Below are 20,983 nucleotides of genomic sequence, written 5' to 3' on the forward strand. Positions count from 1 at the left end.
ATTTAAAATTTTAAAATTTAAAAAAAGATCCCGATCCCCGATTTTTTTCTCCCGATTCCGATCTTTTGAAAATAACCTGATCGGCTCCGATCCCCGATCACGTGATCGGATTGGGACATCTCTAAATAAAACAAATGTCTCTCAGAGGGGCGTGGGGAGGGGCTCCTTATTTTCATCTAAAGTAACAGACAGAGAATCATAACTTTTGAAACAGGGCTGAAACAGAGGGGTTTATGGGTAATACTGCAATGATCTGTTTGGTGTTTGGCGCCAAACAGATCAGAGACGTGTTTTGTATATATCTGAGACCTATAATATATTGATGAAAAACAGTATGATAGGGGACCTTTAATATCCACTTTAAACTGCACATCATGGCTTAGAGAAGACAGACTGGATAAGACGGTTGATGAATCTGCAGTTTCTTATAAATAATTGCAAGCGCTTGATAGATAATGCTCTCTGAGGAGAGACACAGGGTTAAAAATGCAGTGTTTTAATGCAATGACTTATCATGTCAGCACGAATCACGAGCGATGAGAGGAAGCCTTCTCCCTGCAGAATTACAACCACTCTGCGTTCACAATCTGATGCTGAGGTCAGGGATCGAAAACAAAAATGCAGCTTGACGCTCATAAATCTTCCTCCCGGCGGGACGCGCTGCACTAAATCATGTTCTCACAACTCGTGTGCAGCTAATGTTATTCAGCCAGATGATGACCAGAAGCTCACTGACAACAAATTCAGAGGAAACACGCTCATTCAAAACACCCACTGGTGAAGCCTCTTTCCTGAAGAGTGGACAAGAGAGCGCCTTTAAAAGAAATTAATCAAGCTCACTTTGGCACGGTCAACAAATTTGCGGCTTACCGTGCGTATGGTAATCTCATATGTGTACTCCCCATTCGATGGAAAAGTAATCCCACTCTACTCCCTTTTCAAAGACCCAAAAAATCAGCAATGATAAGTAGCTTCCGGAAGAATTGATTTAAAATGGAAAAGCGGAAAGTCCCCAAAGCCAAAGAAAACCTGCACTAAACCTGGAAAACCAATCATCAAGTTTATCTATTAAACATCTTTAAACACGGTTGTTTTTTTAATATATCAGTATATATAATCCAGACTCTCGACAAACGTGCATTGAGAGTACGTTTTCCCCCGCGTCCCTGCTTTTTTAGGCGTCATGGTACTTATAATACTTCCTCAGATTGTTTAGGAAGCTGTGATGGAGATTCAGGCTCCGGAAAACAAATTCATAAGAGAGAAAGGCTGATGCTAAAGTGGGAAGGGGTCGCTGGTGATGAGGGCGGAGAGGGTCAAAAAAGAAAAATGTAAGAGGATGAATGAGCGCTTAGGCCTCTTTGGGCAGCTGCCCAAAATGGGTGAGAGGGAAGGGAGGTGAACAGGATGAGAGAAGAAAAAAGAGCCCCACAGAGTTTGCGGGTTAGACAGAGTGTGGGTGATAACTGCTGTGATTAAAGGGGTACTAATATGCTCATTTCTCATCTCATACTGCCTGTGCTGCAAACTGTCTGAAAACCAGAGCCCAGTCTGCTCTGATTGGTTAGCTGGCCGGCTCTGTTGTGATTGTTCAAAAGCTTAGAGATGTCCCGCCCCTTAGCCCATCACGTACAATGTGTTCTAGTGCTAGACAGTGTTACATACTGATGTCACTTTGTTCCAGAAGTAAACAAAGGAGGTCAATGGAGTTATTTCAGGCATTGAAATTGAACTGTTCCAGAAGTAAACAAATGCCTAAAAACCTATATAACACACAACAGGAAAGAAGAAACCCCAAAAAGCATTATAGGGCCCCTTTAAAAGTAAGGAGAGTTGAAATCATGCACAGACACATGGGCGGTGGTGGCGAAGTCCATAGAGACTTGGCTTGGCAACTGGAAGGTCACCAGCTCAAGTCCCGGAAAGACCAAGTGCTACCTAGGTGTCCCTGAGCAAGGCACCGTTCCCTACACTGCTCCCTGGGCGCCGTACATAATGGCAGCCCACTGCTCCTAACACTAGGATGGGTCAAATGCAGAGAAACAATTGTGTTACATAGTACCTGTGCTACGTAATGACAATAAGTTCAATCTTCTTCAAGCAAGGATTCATTATATTAGTATCAGCTTATTGTATGTTTGCACACAACACACTTTTAAATGCCTTTGGTGATACAACAAATCATCTGGCAGCCATATTGCAGAGCCTCTGCTGTGTCACTTGAAACAAATGGATGAGCCAGAGATGATTTGTGTCCTGGCACCAGAGGCTAATCATGAACTAATTATAGCTCACACATTCACTAATGAGTCTTTCCAAGTCTGCTAGTACGGCTGCTGGCGGATGCTTACATAAACAGTTGTTGCTCTGGTAAATTAGCGGGCCAATTAGCTGATGCCAAACTAAGCTGAATCTTAATCATGATGTTTTTAATTTAGGGAAATACCACTATCTGCACATGGGGACGTGTGTGGCTGAGTTTGTTTGTGGAGGAATGTTACTTTGGTGTTTTAAAGTGAACGTTTGGATTCACACAATAACACAAACAAACCAACTGATGGATGCAAAAGTAAACCAGCAACTCCTGTCTTCTGCCAGGAAACATGATTTATTTTGTCAATGGAGTCTGGTGATTTTGGGCTGAGATAACAGCTTAAGTTTCCTGATTGAAAAGGCTGTCTCACAGTAAAATAAAGCTGTGAAAACATCCTAAATAAAGCGAGAACTTTAACAAAAATTTACTTTTTCCGGTGTCTAAAAAAGGTTTTGCTGCTATTTTCAGACTTTTTCTCCAAAATGGGGGCAAAACTGTAGGTATCACAGTGACTCTGGTTGAATACAAACTCATTTAAAAAAGTCCAAACTATTACTTTAACAGCTCACATATTATTTGTGCTGATTCTCCAAATGAAATAGTTGAAAATGGTTGTGGTTGGATGTGCATGTGAAGTGTTTTTAGGGGCTTCAGTTGTATATCTGGAGGAAAATGGTCTTTTGCTTCACACAACATAAAAAATACTACTATAAAACTATTGGGGTCAAACAGCAGGAACACTGTCAGTCGTTGGCAGGATTTACTTCAACCGAAATAACCTTTATTTATCGTTTAAGTGTATTTTAATGTTTCAGGAGGAAGACTCCCCATTCTTTCATCTGCTCCGGTTGGCTATATTAACTTGCTGTTGTGTGCAGATAATGCAAACTCCAGACTTCCTCCCATGAACACTTGCAACAGTTCAGCGACGTTTACTTCCCTCAAAGGCTTTTATAGTGAAACTACTACCTGGGGTGATGCCTTTCATAATTTAGAGGTATTCACAGCAGTGCTTCTGTTCAAAAAAGGAAGGGTATGGAAATATTGGAAAGTACATAATGATGAAGTAAACATGTGCGATTAAAGCGCAGTACGTACTCTGTATACTGTTCATCTCAAGTGTCATGGCCATTTCCACTGATCATAATTCCATTGTTGAGGTCTACTAGAATAGATTTATATTGTGCAATTTTCCAAACTCACATTGGTTTCTCATACAGCATCTCTGTAAACTACGTGTATTCACTGAATTTCACTCTCTGCCTTTAACGACTCGTTGTAGCTCCAGTAGCTCCAGCCCCCACCCTCCCTGTGAGCACAGTGTGCTCTGATTGGTCGGGACGTTGTGAATCGCGCTGAGCTCCGTGGAGGTGTTGTTTCCTTGTTTAGCGATACACAGTGAAACACAGCCAAACTCACCCTGAGCACACACAAAGTCACAGCCGAAGTAAAAACAATAAGTGTGGCTTGATATTGAGTAAGAGAAAGGGGCGGAAAGTTTCCGGTGAATTTCTGGAAAGTTTCCATGGGAAGTTAAGCTGGGGAATTTTGGAAATATTCGATGCAAAATTAAACAAAAAAACATGACATTTCAACAGATTTAAAAAAAAAAAAAAAGTTTTTTAGTGGAACAGAACAAGTTTTAATTATTTTATTGAAGAACGAAAGTACGAATGTTGAGTTAAATGTTACTCATCCCCCCCAACCCAACTCATTAAATAATGAACAAAAATGCACCCCCCATCCAGAGATCCCCACAAAGTCCAATGTTAAATGAAAAGAGCCCTTTTCCCTCCAAAAAGTCCCATTAAAATTAAACATGCAAATCTTCCTTCAAGCGATCCTCTGCATTTTGGCTAAACCCTTTCAGTCAAAGGGCTCTTCCTGGGCCTCATCAACATCCAACTNTGTCTGTTATCAGCCTGCAGCCAGGGAGCAGAGATCAGCAGAGCTGCCTGCACTGAGTGTGTGTGTGAGGAAGTCCGTGGATAGGTCAATTTGGATCAATCAGCGGGGGCTTAACTAACGGCTCCACGGATTGGTCCATTTTGTTCCGGGTACGGTTGACATCATGCGTACCCGGAAGAATCAATGGACAGTGACGTATCTCCAACGAGGCGTTTTGGGGAGGTATTTTCTGTGTTAGAGTTTTACTCGCTACAGGGTGTGCTTTGAGGGTTTTGACTCTGCAGACCGTTTACATGCATAAAAACCTTCATAACACACAAGGGGACGGGTAATAACCGGAAAAGCATGACATGGGACCTTTAAGTTAAAAAAGGAGGTACTTGTACTTTACTTAATTATTTTCAAATTTAGATAATTTATACTTTTACTCCACTACATTTTGTAGGCAATTGTTGTACTTTTCACATTTATTTTACATATTCAGTGACTAATTACTTTGCAGATTTAGCTTATAATTTAGCAATAGCTCACGACAGGCCGTGGTATATGCTCATTATATCACAGCTAAGGGGCGTGGTTCGGCCCGACGCGAAGTGTTTCCCCTCCCATCTTGTCTGTTTCTGCTGATTGTGTGCACCTGGTGCCCCGGTGTTGTCTCCTCCCCTCTCACCTGTGTCTTGTTCAGTTGATTAGTTTGTGTGCATTTAGGTTCTGGTTTTTCTGTTGGTCTTTGTGGGATTATTGATGTTGTTAGAAGGTTTTTGTGTTTTGCCATGCCTGATTTTACTTTGTTGCTCGTTCCGCAATAAAAGTATTTGGATTTGGATAGTCTGCATTTGGGTCCTGTGTACCTTGCCCTCCAGCCGTGACAATGACATATACATTACTAAAAGCTAAGTAAAACTAGCCAGTGTGTGTACCAATAGCTTTACCAAGTGCAACATTTAAGTTATGAACACTATATGGTGCTTATTTGTGCCATTCATCACGACCAGTAATTGAACTTTTGGTACTAAAAATATAATTTGATGCGAATACTTTTGTACTTTTACACTGTAGTATCGCTTCTTTTACATAATTGCTGACGTTTTGTTTTTGCAAGGATCATAGTGTATTATAACTCTCATAGTTGTATTACCTTATCATCTTTCCATTATGCATTTACATCACTGTTTTGATTCACATTATAGTGAGTTATTCTTCTAAACAAAATGTCAGTTTCCAGCATTAATGGATCTGATTACTTCTATCACCACTGCTATTCAAACAAGCAGCAATATTTAAATCATTTGAACATGTCTAACTCTTCCTCCCCTCACCTTCACAGTGGTGTAGTTGCTGCTCTCCTGAACGTGCAGCAGAGTGCCGCTCTTGCTCCGCGTCCTGAACTTGACCTCCAGGCTGCTGGGCCCGGCGGGGTCAGAGGTCGCGCCCTGCAGGGCCTGCTTCAGGAGGACGTCCCGTTTAGGGCCCTGCTTCAGGGAGTAGTCCAGGCGCCCGGTGCCATCCAGGGACAGGGCGGTGTCCGCTGTCATGTCTGCGGGACAGAAAGATGGAGAGTAAACGTAATCCTTTTTCACAGCCGACTGTAAAACTTACATTTTTCCTCTTAAGGCGCAATTTATTTTCCTAGTCCGAGTGCCATAACCACTAACTGGTCCTTACATTCTCACAAGTGGTTTCAAATGTCTTCCCTAAGTGGAAGAGACAATGAAACTACACTCGCTTCAGAGTTTCATATTAATAGTTTAAGTGGAAATGTAATCCAACACATTTCTGGTCATTGCTTGATGAAAATAAGTTTTATACATCTTGGAAGTCACATTCAATCACTCTTTTTCCCCTATTCACAATATCTCTACGAAAATGGTTGTATAGAAATAAAGGCTCTATAGGTACCAACTCCCAATACAAAATATCTCCCAAATGACCCAATGCACCATCCCTGAAGTGGGCGTAATCATTTTCCAATTTTTTTATTTTTAGGCCATTTATCCCCCCCCCCTAGCTCTAGACAAATATACTATGAACGGTGCGTATCTATGACCACAATATACAACTCCTGATGGCAAACAGGAAAGCTACTTATCAGGCAGAACACCTTTTCCTAAACGTGTTGCATACCAGAATGTGACATGTTCACGTTTTTCTGAAGTCACATTTCAAGATTCAGCCTTATAACAAGTTTTTATTTAAGATATTATACAGTACTGTTGATAAATAGTATATCCAGAAAACAGTCCTTAGAATGTGTCTTTCATATGATGTCAGATTAACCCTAACGAGTATGACATTGGCAGCCATTAAAAATATAAATGAAGAAATAAAACAAATGTATTTTTGAAATGTGAAGACCAGGGGAGAGTCTCAATCAAAAGGGCAGAGCAACTCCCCCTTCAAAGTTGATTTAAATACTCAATTAAAATGAAAATATACGTATTTTGTTTGTAATAATGTAAAATGCTCAATTGAATGTAACTGATGTTAATGAATGCCAGTCTCCTTCTCCCTCCCTTATAATTTCTTGAATAAACGGCACAGAGCAGTATAAAGCGAAATCGTACGGTCACTGAGTTTGCGGCTGGATTCAAGATGACGCCACACCAGCTTTGAAAATGTCAAAGTTCTGTGGCAAAATCTGTTTGGTGAATCAGGGGGTTTTTACATCTGTGGGAATACTTTGGTGGACATTGACACACACATTTGTGCTGCTGAGTATGAGCTTCATATTTGGACAAAACACATTTAAACAGCGCTAATGTGTAAGTATAGGCAGTTCACAAAATGGACCTTTCTGGTGAAGATCCATTTTGGTTGTAGTTTGAATGAGATAGTACTTAACCAACCAGCCCTCCAGAAAGCTGCCAGGCTTCTAGCAGCACACGTTTTGCTGTAATGCAGGGATAAGCTCAGCTAAGACACTGACTGATGGGTAAGATTTACAACATATACTGTAACCACAACATGAAGATGGCTGGTAGGATCTGAGGCACGGCACTGGCTTAACATTTTTTACATTTCTCTAAGACCTCATTGCTTCCTTCTGTGGAGAGGATGTTCCTACTTGTCATTCCCTGCTCTCTTCTTCCTGGTTATATTTTTCTTTTCTGGAGATGAAACACAAGACTGAGAGAGTACGCTTCAGTTTTGTGAAAGGAAAAGTTCTGTGATCGTCTTTCGTGAGGCAAATCAAACGATTCACCGCAAGCTCAAACCCGATGGTGAACAGAGACGAATGAAGTGCAGAGGTAACCAGACTTACCGGTAATAATAAGGTTTCAACATAAGTGTGGTATTGATGATATGCAACGTTGCTGAACCTAATGTAACACCTACACAGTAGCGTACTTAGATTAGTGTAAGTCCTCTGATGTGGAGTATTTATACATTTATTAAATATATATTTCTTTTTTTTGCTTTTGGATTAAAGGCATACAATAATCAGCAGTCTTGTTTTTTTACACTGTAAGTAAAAAAACGTTTTTATTTTTGAACAAAGTAAATGTATGATCCAGTGAACTCATTCAATAAATAAAAAGTAGAAAACAATTTGTAGTAGTTACAAAAGGAAATACACAAATACTTTGAAATAAAGCTGCAGTGATGTGGTCTATATTATGCTAAATAGTGCAGTTTGATGACTCATGAGGGAAGGATCATAAATAATCATTATAGAATATTCCTTAGTAAGTGCAGACTCAGCAGTAAAACTTCAAAGGGATGTACTTACATTTCTCACAGAATTTGCCGGTGAAGCCATCCACGCACTGGCACTGCTGCCAGGACCAGCGATCCAAGCAGGTTCCCCCATGTCTGCAGGGGCTGGCGGTGCAGGCTCCTTCCAGTCTCGGACATCTGCACACACAACGACACACACAACGTCAGTTTGACAAGTCAGACGCTCAGTCTGCAGCCGGGGGGTCCGCCGAAAGAAGAAGCTCAGAAAGAGAAACGGGGCAGATGAGCCTTGATTTCTCTCCCCGTGCGGCAAAACATAAAGAACCCCGGGGTAATTTGCATATTAAAAGATCTGTTCTCGCCTCAGTATTCACCAGCGGGACAGAAAAGAAGAAAAAAGAAATCTCCGGAATTCTGCAATTGGTTTCCCCCGTCAAAAATGTGCATTATGAAAAAAAACGTTTTAAAAACTCTTGAGAGGGTTTGGGAGTGTGAACAGATGTCCCACAGCGAGAGTCGACAAGGTTAGAGAAGACGGACAGATGGGAAGAAGAGGGGGATGATGGAGGGGGTGAACGGGAGTAAAAGGGCGGGGGGGGGGTTATGCCGACCTGTCAAGGATGCCCTGCGATGCCAGCGCCTGACTGGGTTCCAGCGGGCGGCCGTTGACGTTGAACTCCATGATGCAGCCCACAAAGTCGTGGGTGGCGACTTGACCGCGCCGATGGGACGGGCTCTATTGACCTGACGCCTCCGACAGAGAGCCGGTTGGGCTGCACGTCCAGGATCCTGCACACACACACACACACACAAATATGAACAGAGGCACAGAGACTTAAATGCACGCAGACACAAAATTACGTATGCACAAGAATCCAATGCATTCAAGTATGCACGCACGCACACTAACAGACACACACACACTTCCACAGAAAGACACTGTGGGTCAGCGAGTTTCACCGTCTGTACACCTCTGTGCCCTTTCTTCATCTGCCAAATCTCTCTTTCTCTCACACACACGCACACCCATATACACGCAAAACACATGTACAGCGTTTCAGAGTAGAGAGTGTAGAAGCATTGATCTTCCAGTCATTTATTGAAAGTTTACAACATAAACGGATCAAGATATGAATCAGTGGGGCAGCCAGATGATTACCGGTATAGTACAGAATTTTTTTATAACGTTCATATAAAAGCTAGTCGAACTTCTAAACAATAATGCTAGTTGTGTGATTTAGCTCAAATGTTTAGCTTCTTTTCTCAACATTTCGACTTTGTGCTTGACACTTCAATTTCATTCTCGGAATGCAAAATAGAAACAACTCTTCCTCCTCTCATTTTCTGCTCTACTTCTTGCCTTACTTCTCTTCCATTAACATTGTCTTATGCTACAACATGGGGTAAACTAAAACCACATCTTCAACAGAAAAACAATTGTTTCTGTCATACTTTCCATTATTTTGCCAGACACGGACAATTTCATTATGCATTGACTTTTCCAAGCCTAGGACCTTAAACTGTCAACGCTCTTTCAATGTATACATTAGGATCCTAGAAACAGAACATCTGTGTCATGCATGTGGTGTGTGTGTGTGTGTGTGTGTGTGTGTGTGTGTGTGTGTGTGTGTGTGTGTGTGTGTGTGTTTGAATTCTTACCAGTCCGTGTGCACTGCCACATTGCTCACAGCACAGTAGCCTGGTTCCTGGTCATCACCACACTGGTCCACAGTCAGCGATGCAGCCTATATGATGATAGAAACACACACGCATATCACATGTCAGAAAAACAGCTGTGAAGTCGCAATGCTTCAGTCAATTACTCCTTTTTAAAACAACTATTTCTGGTAGACTGTGGTTGACAGTCTCTTTGTTTCTCCATCTTTATAATCAGGTGCATGTGTGTGTGTGTGTGTGTCACTTGTGCTGGTTTAGTTCAAACATTGTCATGGTAGCCTACTACTCCAGATGTTCCCTAGAAAATAGTATAACTGGAAAGTCAATACTTTTGAGGAATGATGTAGAACATGCTCATTAATCAAAGCAAAGAAAAACACCCACATCTAACGGTGTAGGTGGGTGGGTTTAGTTACTGTTGGTTGGAGCTATGCTAGCTGTTTCCCCCTGTTTCCAGTCTTTGTGCTAAGCTAAGTTAGCTGTGACTGCTAGCTTTGTATTCAGCGTACAGACATGAGAGTGGTAGTAAAGCAAAGAAGAACCAATATATCTAACAGTGATGGTAGCTGGAGTTTGTTATCTTTGTATGAAACCATGCTAGCTGTTCCCCCTTGCATCCGGTCTTTGGGCCAAGCTAAGTTAGCTGCTAGTGGTAGCTTTGTACTTAGCATAAAACATGAGAGTGATATCAATCTTCTAATGTTACTCTGCCAGAAAAGCAAATGCGCATCGCTAAAAAAATATTGAAATGTTCCATAAACATTGAAAATGGTCTGGAAAAGACAACAAAGCGTGCATTTAGCCACATTCTGTAAATGTCACAATGAATGACGGTCACAGGATTTGCACACATGTTCATGTCAATGCTTATTTTGCTGAGGTTCTGACAGCAAGACTATATTTAAAAATCCTTTGAAAAATGTTTTGTTTTTTGTGTGCACATCTTTTATGACTGAAAACCTTTTTCCAGACTGAACATCTTCGTATGCACGGCAGCATGACTCTCACTCCAGGGTTCTGCTTCAGCCCACTAGGGGCTACTTTAACCGCTACAATTATTTCTCCCTGAGAATTTGTGTAACTAAGCCCTTTTGTTAGCTTGAGCTTAGCCCACCAAACGGCAAGTAGGACAATTATTTTTCACCAATTCATAACAGGGGTTGATGGGAGAATGGCATAAGAAAATGCCATACACTACAGCAAAACATTTCCCATTTCCCGTTAATGGCACAAAGCTTTTGTCCAGATGTGGGTTATTCTCTTGCTCCCTCTGTGCTCTGAGAGGGAACGACCCTACGAGGAAGAAAATAAATGGGCTGGTGAGAAAAAAGTCCGGAAAAGTGTTGAAAAACCGGGGCAATCATGCTCAACCTCTCCTGGATCTTAAGTAAACACGGACCACACCAGCCCGGATCTCCAACACAAATCATCCAGGGGAGCACGACCCCACCAAGCACACACACATACAGACACACACACACTTTCCCTCACAGTACACTTGAGTCACACTTGAATCAGACACATGGACACGTATACAGAAAAAGAATAAAGCACATACTGTGACAAAAGCAAGGCGAGGAACAACCAGACATATTTGCTTTAAACACTGGAGGATTTTTAAAGTGCCATAAAGAACGTCACATCCACATGAACATCTTATTAATGTCTCTCCCTGTGATCAAAGGGACTCCATCCACAACTTAAATACAGTGCAGTTACTGTCAAGTGTCTCACTGTTGTGGAGAAAACATGAATCTCAAGGATTCCTCTTGGAAATGAATACGAATGTACGAAAAGATGAGGAGCGTGCTTTTGTGCTTGGCTAACATCTGAGGAAATATGAAGAAAGCGCCACTGGATTGTTTTCGCCATGACTAATATCATGGACAGACCATAGCATTGCTCTTTGTTGTGGTGCAGGCATTGAGTAATGACTTTAAGGCATTAGTTTTCAGCTTGTTTCTGGGAAGAATAATAAAAAGGGGTTGATGATTAGCTGCCAATGCTAATCAGCTACGCCGAGTCCTAATCCGTCAAACTACATTTCACAAACTTCATTCATAGAAGAAGTTGTTGTTTGTTCCTCCTTAACACGGATTTAAAATCAACAAGCAGCTGTGTTCTTGCTTGGAAGTTCTCATCTGTGATCTTTTCCAGTCCGTTACTGTCACATGTTTGTTGTTACTCTACCACTAATTGACGTTAATCTAATTTCGCACAAATGTCATTTACAGTACTCCTCTCTTTCTCTCCTCTCCAGCTTTGCAGAGTAGACATCTTGAGGCTTCTGCCTTTTTTATGTTGCTTTATTCTGCACATATTTCTATCTTGAGATAATACCTTATTATGTATGATGTATATATACATATATTTAGCAGATGGGGATGAAATTGTAGTTTACTTTGAGTCGTGTTGAACCAATGAAATTCCAATATTCACCATCGTTTTTGCTCAGTTTTGGTCTCCACCACCGACTAACGTAAAGTGCTATTTAAAGAGTTTATTTTCCATTTCAGTCATTTGTATCTTGAGATAATATTATTTCAAGATACAAATGATACAAAGGTCATCCCCATCTGTTAAATATAGACAACTGTTTGCTTACAAAATCATCATATCAACTTCTCTAATGTGATCAATGGTGCTGCTTTACCCCTGAATTCATCCAGGTTCAAATCGAAAACGGATTTTTTTGCATTAAAACCAGTAATGATGTCACAATGTTATTGGCATTCATATCAGTCTACATATTGAACCCATCCATTATTTGATACTTTGGCAAACTGCTTTATTATTCCTACTGCTGTGAAACTCATTGTGCCGAGGAAAATTGTGTGTCATTTATTGCATTTGACAATTAAACGGATTTGGACGCTGATTATAATTCCAATTGTAACAGTATCTGTTAACTTTTCTGCTCCCTCTGATTACTTGGAGCCTTCGCAGTGAAGCAGTGCATGACCGTGTCTGTGGTTTCTGTCTGCTTTTGACATTGGCTCAGAATTCAGGAGTCAGGAACTGAGAGCAGACCTCAAGCCTGACCACCGAAATGACCCACAGCACCTTCTGCAAACACAGTGATCAGGTTCACTTACAACGCCTGAGGGACTCGCCACTTGAGTCGCGACACACTCCCATTTCTGTCTCACTCTTCAAGAGCCCTTACATGCCCACCACTGCATTTGATTTGCAGGGCAATAGACGCAGACAGTCTCCACGTTTGCTGTATTCCTTTCCATCCCGTCACTCTGCACCTTCTCAAAGCTGACAATTTAACGATTTTACCAGCTTCCTATGAAAGCCTCGGTGCATGGTGGGAAATGACAGATTTGAAGTCCAGCAGGAGAGTTACATTATAGAAGCTTTGACAGGGCCTGCTTGGATTTTTTCCCCCTCTTTGCTTGCCACTGCATTGCTGGCAGGACGAAGCCTCTCATTCAGAGCACAGGAGACAGAGTTTCAACCTTCAGGGCCATTTTGGATCCTCGAATTGTAAATCACAACGAGCAATAAAATTTAATTACAAACCTTGAAAACCATAAGCTGAGCTACCCACGGTTTGGGGGAAGTTTAATTATCATCTGATGGTGTAAAAGAGAATTTAAGGCCAAATGTCGATGCAGGTTTTTAGCAATAAAACACAGGACATAAATGCTATAGATAGTGCAGCACACGTTGTCAGTCCATACCATGTGGTGTTTTTTCAAGAATGCACCATTAAAAACCTGTAAGCTAATATCTACCATAAAAATAGACGTTCTTACCATCCCAGCTCTCCTGGCGATGACTGTGTGGAACTGCCCATCCGAAACTTTTATCATAGTCATCAGTTTATAAGTTCCACTTCCCAAGTTGAAGGAGAAGCGCATCCGTCCCTCGAAGATCTCCAGAGCCAGGAACTCCGCCTTGTCTCCGGTCTGGTTATCGTGGTTGTACATAAGCAGCGCGTTGCTCTTCAGGGTAGCAAACTTAATATATATGTAGTTATTGTTGGGATCCAGAGACGGAAATTCCATGTAGGAGAGCTCCTCAAAGCCGTAGCTGTTAAGTTCACAGTGTTTGCCGAAAACCCCTGAGGACAGAAACCAAAAGAGGAATCAGAGAGGAAGCCAATGAATGATTTACGGTGAGATAAAAATATCTACACATAAAACAGAATCTTTATCGAGCGATAATATTAAGGTTTGTATTCAGTAGTACCAAAGCAGATATCATTGATGTTGGATCATAATCTTGCATCCTTACATTTTTTTTTTTGCCCATATTGGAGGCTTATGATGACAGAAGAAATAATAATCATGACAAATGGAGACACAAAACGAAATGACAGTAGCCCCTTTTAAGTAATGGGATTATTATAGCATGACTTTTGGAGCGCGGGAGATTGCTTGTCTTAAACATCTTGCTTTTCAATTTACCCAGGCTCGCTAATACCCTAAAAAGTTTCCTACTATTACTTACCAAATGGACAATGACAGAGATATTCATCCACCAGATTCTGACAGGACCCGCCATTAAAACACGGGTTACACTCACAGTGATTGATGATGGAATCACACGTTTTGCCTGGGTTCACAGAACAACACAAATTAAAATGGATGGGGTGGCAGACAACACAGGAAAACCTCGAGGGGAACTCAGTTCACTTTCCCCCACAGGCCAAGTCATGCAGGCCTTTCATCACATCACAGATGAGAAATGCACTGCAAAAAAAAGGAAGAATCTGGGCTCCAACACTTCATTTAGAGTTGTAGCGAGTCTTAAAATCAAATGTTTGTCAGAACAACCATAAAATACATAATTAGAAGATGTAATTTCATCTGTTTTAGTGAAGTTTCACTCCATCCAAACTTCAGAGATGCTATTGAGGAATACACATTACTTGTCCAAGATGACATCACTTGATCCAAAACATCTTGAAACTTTCTTTGGAAAGAAATCATGATCTCACTCAATTGGCGGATTATTCTCACTAAGAATAATCAGATTTTCAAATTACGTTTGGATAAGGCTTTTTTTTGCAGTGCAGAAAGAGAAACAGTCGCAAATGTACATAAATCACTGTCACATATATATGTCAACATGAAAATGAGTTGGTGCAACTGTACATCATGATAAGAAATGTGACACGGATAATAAAAATAAAGGGGCAAGGCAATATATGGTCCAGACATGGCACAATACAAAAACACTGACATTCTGCAAATATATTTTAGTCTGTAAATCCCGAGACAAGCTGCTTAATGGAGATTGATTCCAGTGCCAAAAACCAGGCGGTGAAAACAGGAAGTTGAGAGTTCACTGTGAGGGCATGCAAACTACTGTAAGTCAATAGGTGCATTTATTCATAAGGGTAATTCATCTTGATGAAACGTTAGAGATTTGTGGTAATATTTTATCGTCATAATAAAAAGGGGCAGTAATGACTTGACTTGAGGTTAATAGCCTGCTTTGAAAATTTCTTTCAGATGCAGTCAGCGGCAGGACAACATGCACTCAAATGACTTTTCGAAGTAAATCCACTTAAAATCTACTCCCCTCGTATCAAGGGGTAATGATACAGTGTTTTCATTAAGTTTCCAAATCAAAAGGCCTGATCGGATTTGTTATAAAGCTTCTCATTTATCAAACAACTCAAAACTGAGGTAAATGTGTGAAATGTTGATTATAAAATCCATCTGTGTACAGTTAGATCAGGAGTGTATCTGTGTGTGGTCATAGCTGCAAGCACATGAAGGCACACAATGAAAAGTGATACTGGTGAAATGTGTAAGGAGACTAAACTCAAGTCTTCACTAGGGCCAGCTTCGCATCATCCTTTTTATTAAAGAAAACATGGCAGGCTGATACGCATCACAGCTGATACCCCCCAACTAGTAATCCAAAAAACAAACTGTTTTTGGCAGACATGATTGACCGCTATGGCTAAAACACTGCTTGGAAACATTCAGAAGCAAATATTTTCATTGGACCCAAAGCACATGCCTGAGTACATTATTGTGTGAGTGTCAATGTGCGTGTGTCTGTGTGTCCACATGTGTTTTTTCCAAGCCTAACATGATTGACTGTGTAGGCAGATGTAAAATGTGACTCCTGCGTGTATAGTACCTGCAAAGCCGGATTTGCAGAGGCAGTTGAAGCCGCCTGGGAAGTTCTGGCACAGCGCCCCGTTCTTGCAGGGATTGGAAAGGCATTCGTTGACATCCCTCTCACAGGCCATCCCGGTGAAACCTTCTGGACAGGTGCAGGAGAAACCTCCCACCAGATTGTGGCAGGTGCCGCCATTGTGGCAGGGCGATGGCTGGCACTCGTTTATGTCTGTCTCACACAGAGCTCCTGCGTATCCTGGCCTGCAGCTGCAAGCGTAGGGCTGCAGCGGGTGGTTGGAAACAAGGATCACTGGGACACTTTCTTCTGTCTTCATATCAGGCCCGACACTGAGACGCCTCTTGCAGCTGCCTCCATTCTGGCACGGGTTACGTGTGCATGGATCATGGTCCACCGCATCTATTTGCACCCCGCTCTGTCTATATAAAATGTCTTTGATACTCTGGAAGAATGTGGCCACACCACTGGGGTTGACATATTGTCCGTGGCCTCGTTTCACAGCTGCCATGAGGAAAGTCTGATTGTTGAGTTCAAATGCTCCATAAAGCAGCACCCCGGTGCCTAGGCCTGCAAGCTGAGAGTTGGCAATACGTAGAAAGCTGAGGTAGTGGTTGGTAAGGAAGCTTTTGACTCCTTGAGAGTTGAGTCGAATTAGTATGCTATTGTCCACTGTGGCATTCGTGAAACCCATGAAGAGGACTCGAGCTGTATTGCTGACTGACCCGTGGACGCCGTCACTGCTACGGACAGTTAATTCAAAAGTTCCATCTGTTGAGCGAGATTTTGAGTTGAGGTTGCATGTTCCAGTCGGGATATTAAACAGACCGGAGGACGGGGGAATAAGGGAGCAGTGGAACCTATCCTGAATGTCAGGGTCTTGAGGTTTGACATCTCCCAAAGATCCACCAGGAAACATGTTCCCGAAGTAGTGGACAAAGATTTCTACAGACCTCGGCTCTGAAGGATTGTCATTCTGATCGTTTATTTTGACGTGAATTGTTCCTGTGGAGGACATCTGAGGCACACCAGAGTCCTTGATCACAACAGAGAGGTAGAAGTCGCTAATCTGCTCCCTGTCGATCTCACGACTGGTGGTTAGCACTCCAGCTGGACTAAGGCTGAAGTAGCTTTTGGCAGAACCAGAACTGAGAAGGCTGTATAGGAAAGGGCCTTGGTTCGGTGCTAGATCTGCGTCTGTCGCTGAAAGCGTCGTAACTTCAACGCCTGCTCTCTGATTTTCCATCACCTCAGCATAAGCAGTTGTCAAAGTTGGACCGTTATCATTGATATCTTCCAGGTTCACAATCACTGTGGTGCTTCCAGTTGCAGGGGGTGTGCCAGTATCCACAGCAAGAACTGTTAGATTATACACAGGAGTTTTTTCTCTGTCTAGCTCTGCAGCCACAGACACTTGGCCAGATTTTGGGTTTATCGTGAACACATTTTTATCAAATTCAAGAGCAATGGAGTACGAAAACCTGCTCCAACTTGGGACAGAGTCTGAGTCCTCAGCACTCACGAAGGTTACAAGACCTCCAGGTGAAAGACCTTCGCTGATCTGCACATCATAGAGTTCTTGGGTGAAAACAGGAGGATCGTTGGCATCAAGGATGGTGATGTTCACAAACACCTCGTCAATATCAGCCCCACGGATGCTTCCCGCGTTCTTTGCCAACACCTTCAGTGAAATCTTTTCATCTTTCTCACGGTCTAGACTACCTGTGACATAAATCTGACCTGTTTTCTTGTTAATGCCAAAGCCTTTCTTTCTGCTCCTCCCAAAAATGAGGTAGTAAACCACTCCATCATCTCCTTGGTCTCGATCACTGGCGAACACTTCTCCGACCACTGTGCCTTTTGGAGCGGCTTCAGAGATTTCAAAGTAGTACTGTTTTGAAACAAAGCGGGGTACGTATTCATTGGCACCCTTAAGTTGAATGTTGACATTGGCGAAGCTGCACCGTTCTTCGTCTGGGACATTGAAAGCTTTCACTGTTAAATGGTAGACCTGCTTAGCCTCGTAATCCAAGAAGCCCTGGGTGGTGATGGTCCCGGTGTTCGGGTCAATAACAAAGAGGTCACTGTCTGATGACTGTATCACATAAGCCATGACTGCATTAGCTCCCGAATCACGGTCTGTGGCATTCAGCTTGACCACAGTGGTGCCACTGGGAACATTCTCCTGAACAATGGGGAAGTACTCCTCAGGATCAAACACAGGGGGGTTATCGTTCACATCAGTGACATGCACTGTAACAGTGACATAGCTTGTTTTTGAGATCCAACCACCGTCAGTGGCTGAAACCCTGAGCTCATGGTGTTGCTTCTCTTCGAAGTCCAGAGGCTGAGCTAGGGATAAAAGTCCAGTTTTACTATTAAGTGAAAACAGACCCTTGTCGTTGCCTGAAGTAATACTGTACGTGATAAGGCCATTCATTTCTTTGTCTTTGTCTCTGGCAGACAGGGTCCTTATTGCCGATCCCACAACAAGGCGTTCAGATACAGACGCTGAGATTTGGCTTTGTGAGAACTCAGGGGTGTGGTGGTTTTCCTCGGTGACCGCAATGCGTACTGTAGTTCGCGCCGACAAAGGAGGATTTCCTCTGTCACTCGCTGTGATGTCAATGAGGAAAACTTTATTCATATCAGATGTAAGGGAGGAGGCCACAGTAATCCATCCACCTGTTTTATCTAGCTTGAATTTACTAGAGCTGTTTCCTCCTGTTATTAAGTACTCAACAACTGAATTAAGGCCAAAGTCTTTTTCATCATGAGCGACAACCCTAATCAGTCTGGTGCCAACCTTGACACTTTTAGTGACAGGAGTAAAATAGCTGGGTAAATCAAACTCAGGGGGATTATCATTGCTGTCTACAATGTTTACAATCACTGTCGTCTCACTCATCAGAGGTTTCACTGCCCGGTCTGAAGCTGTGACAATGAAGCTGTGGCGATTTATATTTATACTACTGGCACCTGTCGAGTTCTGATATCTTAACTGCTGCTTCACAAATATCTCTCCGGTGCTGGAGTTAATTCTGAAGAACTCTGACTGGGACCGAATGAAATAGAAGATTTTGCCGTTAAAACCTTCGTCGGGATCTGTTGCGGACACCTGTGTGACCAGGGAGCCCACTTCAGTGAGCTCTGGGTGGTCCAGATAGTAAGAGGGACGACTAAATCTGGGGGCATTATCATTAATATCAGTTATAAATACGGTTACATCTGTGCTAACTGTCCAGCCAGAGTCATGGGCTGACACTTTGACAATATAATGATCCGTGTCTTCTCTATTAAGCGGTCTACTTATTGTTATGTCTCCTGTGTTTGGATTTATATTGAATGGAAGACTGCTATCTGTAATTGAATATTTGCTAATGGCATTTGAGCCAGCGTCCTCATCTGTGGTGGTGACTCTGGTGACTGTGTAACCCACCGGGGCATTTTCAGCCACTGTAGCACTGAAAATCTTGGAAAACCGTGGAGCATTGTCATTTACATCCAGGACGTTAATAATCACTTTGACTGCTGAGTTTTTGGATGGCAACCCCCGGTCAGTGGCTTTCACTTTCAAAGCGTACTGAGCCACTTTCTCCCGGTCCAAAGGCCTCGTGGATCGTATTTCACCAGTTGCTCTATTTATGTTGAAACTGTTCTCCTTGTTGCCGTCAATAATGGCGTATTCAAGCTGTCCATTAGGCCCGCTGTCCAGATCAACGGCAGAGACGATTAACACCCTCTGAGGTGAAAGGCTCTCCAGTATCTCAGCATGGAAGGGATCCTTATCAAACACTGGGTGATTGTCATTCACGTCCAGCACTGTTATTTCCACTTTCTCATAAGTGGAATACGGTGGGAAGCCTTGATCTCTGGCTTCAATCCAGAGAACGTACTTCTGAATGTGTTCATAATCTAGCGGATGTCTGATGGACACCTCGCCTGATTGCTGATCAATATGGAAGGCATTGTCCAGGTTTCCACTTGAGATGTAATACGACAAAGGACCACCCCTCATAGATGACCCAGTGACTGTTGTAACAACGTGATTGGTCGCCTGGCTCTCAGGGAACGTGAAGGCATGCTCCTTCAGTTTGATGACAGGGAAGTTTCCTCCGGTAACAAAGCGGACAGTCACGGTGGTCGTGTCCGTTTTGGGGTTAGTTCCTCCGTCTTTTACTCGAACTGTGAGGGTAACTTCGGTGTTTCCAGTTAGCTTTTCAATGGCAGTGATGGCACCTCGGACGGGGTCGATCTTGAACTTCTCAGAGTTTCGTCCAATGAGGGAGTAGTGCAGCTGGGCGTTGGAACTAGAGTCCTCGTCAGTGACAGTAACAGCGAAGACCAGAGACCCTGAAGACACAAAGGACATGTATTTAAAGAAAGCATTTGATGCATAAACATGGACATATTTAAATAATGTATATACTGGGAGAAAGAATCATTGAAAGTGAAAAAAAAGGAAAATGTACTTTAATTATAAAACCTAATTTAAATATAATATATATCTAAAAAAGACTGTTGTTGCACTGTTTGAAAAAAAGCTAAATTCCTGTATTTTGCAATAGTCAAAGGACAAATAACGTGATCCTGGTCTGAGAGCACAGTTACAGTATGAACAGGTGCCTTTAAAGACGTGTACTGACCTGCTGCGGTGGAGGCGGGGATGTGGGTGACGTAGGGGTGGTGGTGGAAGCGAGGAGGGTTATCGTTGATGTCTGACACCGTCACAGACACGGTGGCAGAGCTGGACAAGCCTTCAGGCTGCCCTCCATCTGTTGCCACCACCAGCAGCTGGTAATTGGCTCTGTCCTCTCGATCCAACAGGGAGCTGGTGATAATCTGTCCTGTAGCCGGGTTGATGGAGAACTGGCCGTGTCCTCCGGTCAGGCTGTAGCTGTAGGAAAGATAAGGTAGGAAGAAGTTTCAGTGAAAACTCTGATAAATGCTGATAAATGTCCTGAACCTACCAAAACAAGGTGATTAGATGTAACAGATTTCCATTTGACTGCTTTTACTCCTCACTATCATCAGTCCTGTCTAATTCCTTATGTTTAGTGCACATCAATCTTCTCTGTTTTTGCCTATGACATTTTTATTAAAGAGGCAGAGAACTACTTCTAGAAAAAGAAAATAAAGAAAAGTCAAGCACCTGCAAATAGTTAAATGTTTTATATGTTCCAAATAATTACATTTTGAATGGACACTAAAAAGTATACAATTCCACATAATGACTATTACAGCCTTTCCAATTTCCATAATTACTTCTCACTTGCTCTTGAGCTACTTCAATTTCTGTAA

General features: G+C 42.4%; 1 protein-coding gene across 1 annotated transcript in view; it reads right to left on the reverse strand.

Moving 5' to 3' along the window:
• LOC104953884 (protocadherin Fat 4-like) overlaps positions 1–20,983 on the reverse strand; it is a gene marked incomplete at its 5' end in the record, with an annotated part of 49,455 nt that overhangs the window by 5,447 nt on the left and 23,025 nt on the right. Inside the window, 9 exon segments of the mRNA XM_010780916.1 lie at positions 5,542–5,759; positions 7,953–8,077; positions 8,512–8,628; positions 8,630–8,689; positions 9,560–9,645; positions 13,342–13,649; positions 14,039–14,143; positions 15,686–20,035; positions 20,329–20,579. Coding sequence (XP_010779218.1) covers positions 5,542–5,759; positions 7,953–8,077; positions 8,512–8,628; positions 8,630–8,689; positions 9,560–9,645; positions 13,342–13,649; positions 14,039–14,143; positions 15,686–20,035; positions 20,329–20,579 — 5,620 coding nt within the window.

The sequence above is a fragment of the Notothenia coriiceps genome, unplaced genomic scaffold (genome assembly GCF_000735185.1).
Source record: "Notothenia coriiceps isolate Sejong01 unplaced genomic scaffold, NC01 NC01_scaffold00022243, whole genome shotgun sequence".
NCBI lineage: Eukaryota > Metazoa > Chordata > Actinopteri > Perciformes > Nototheniidae > Notothenia > Notothenia coriiceps.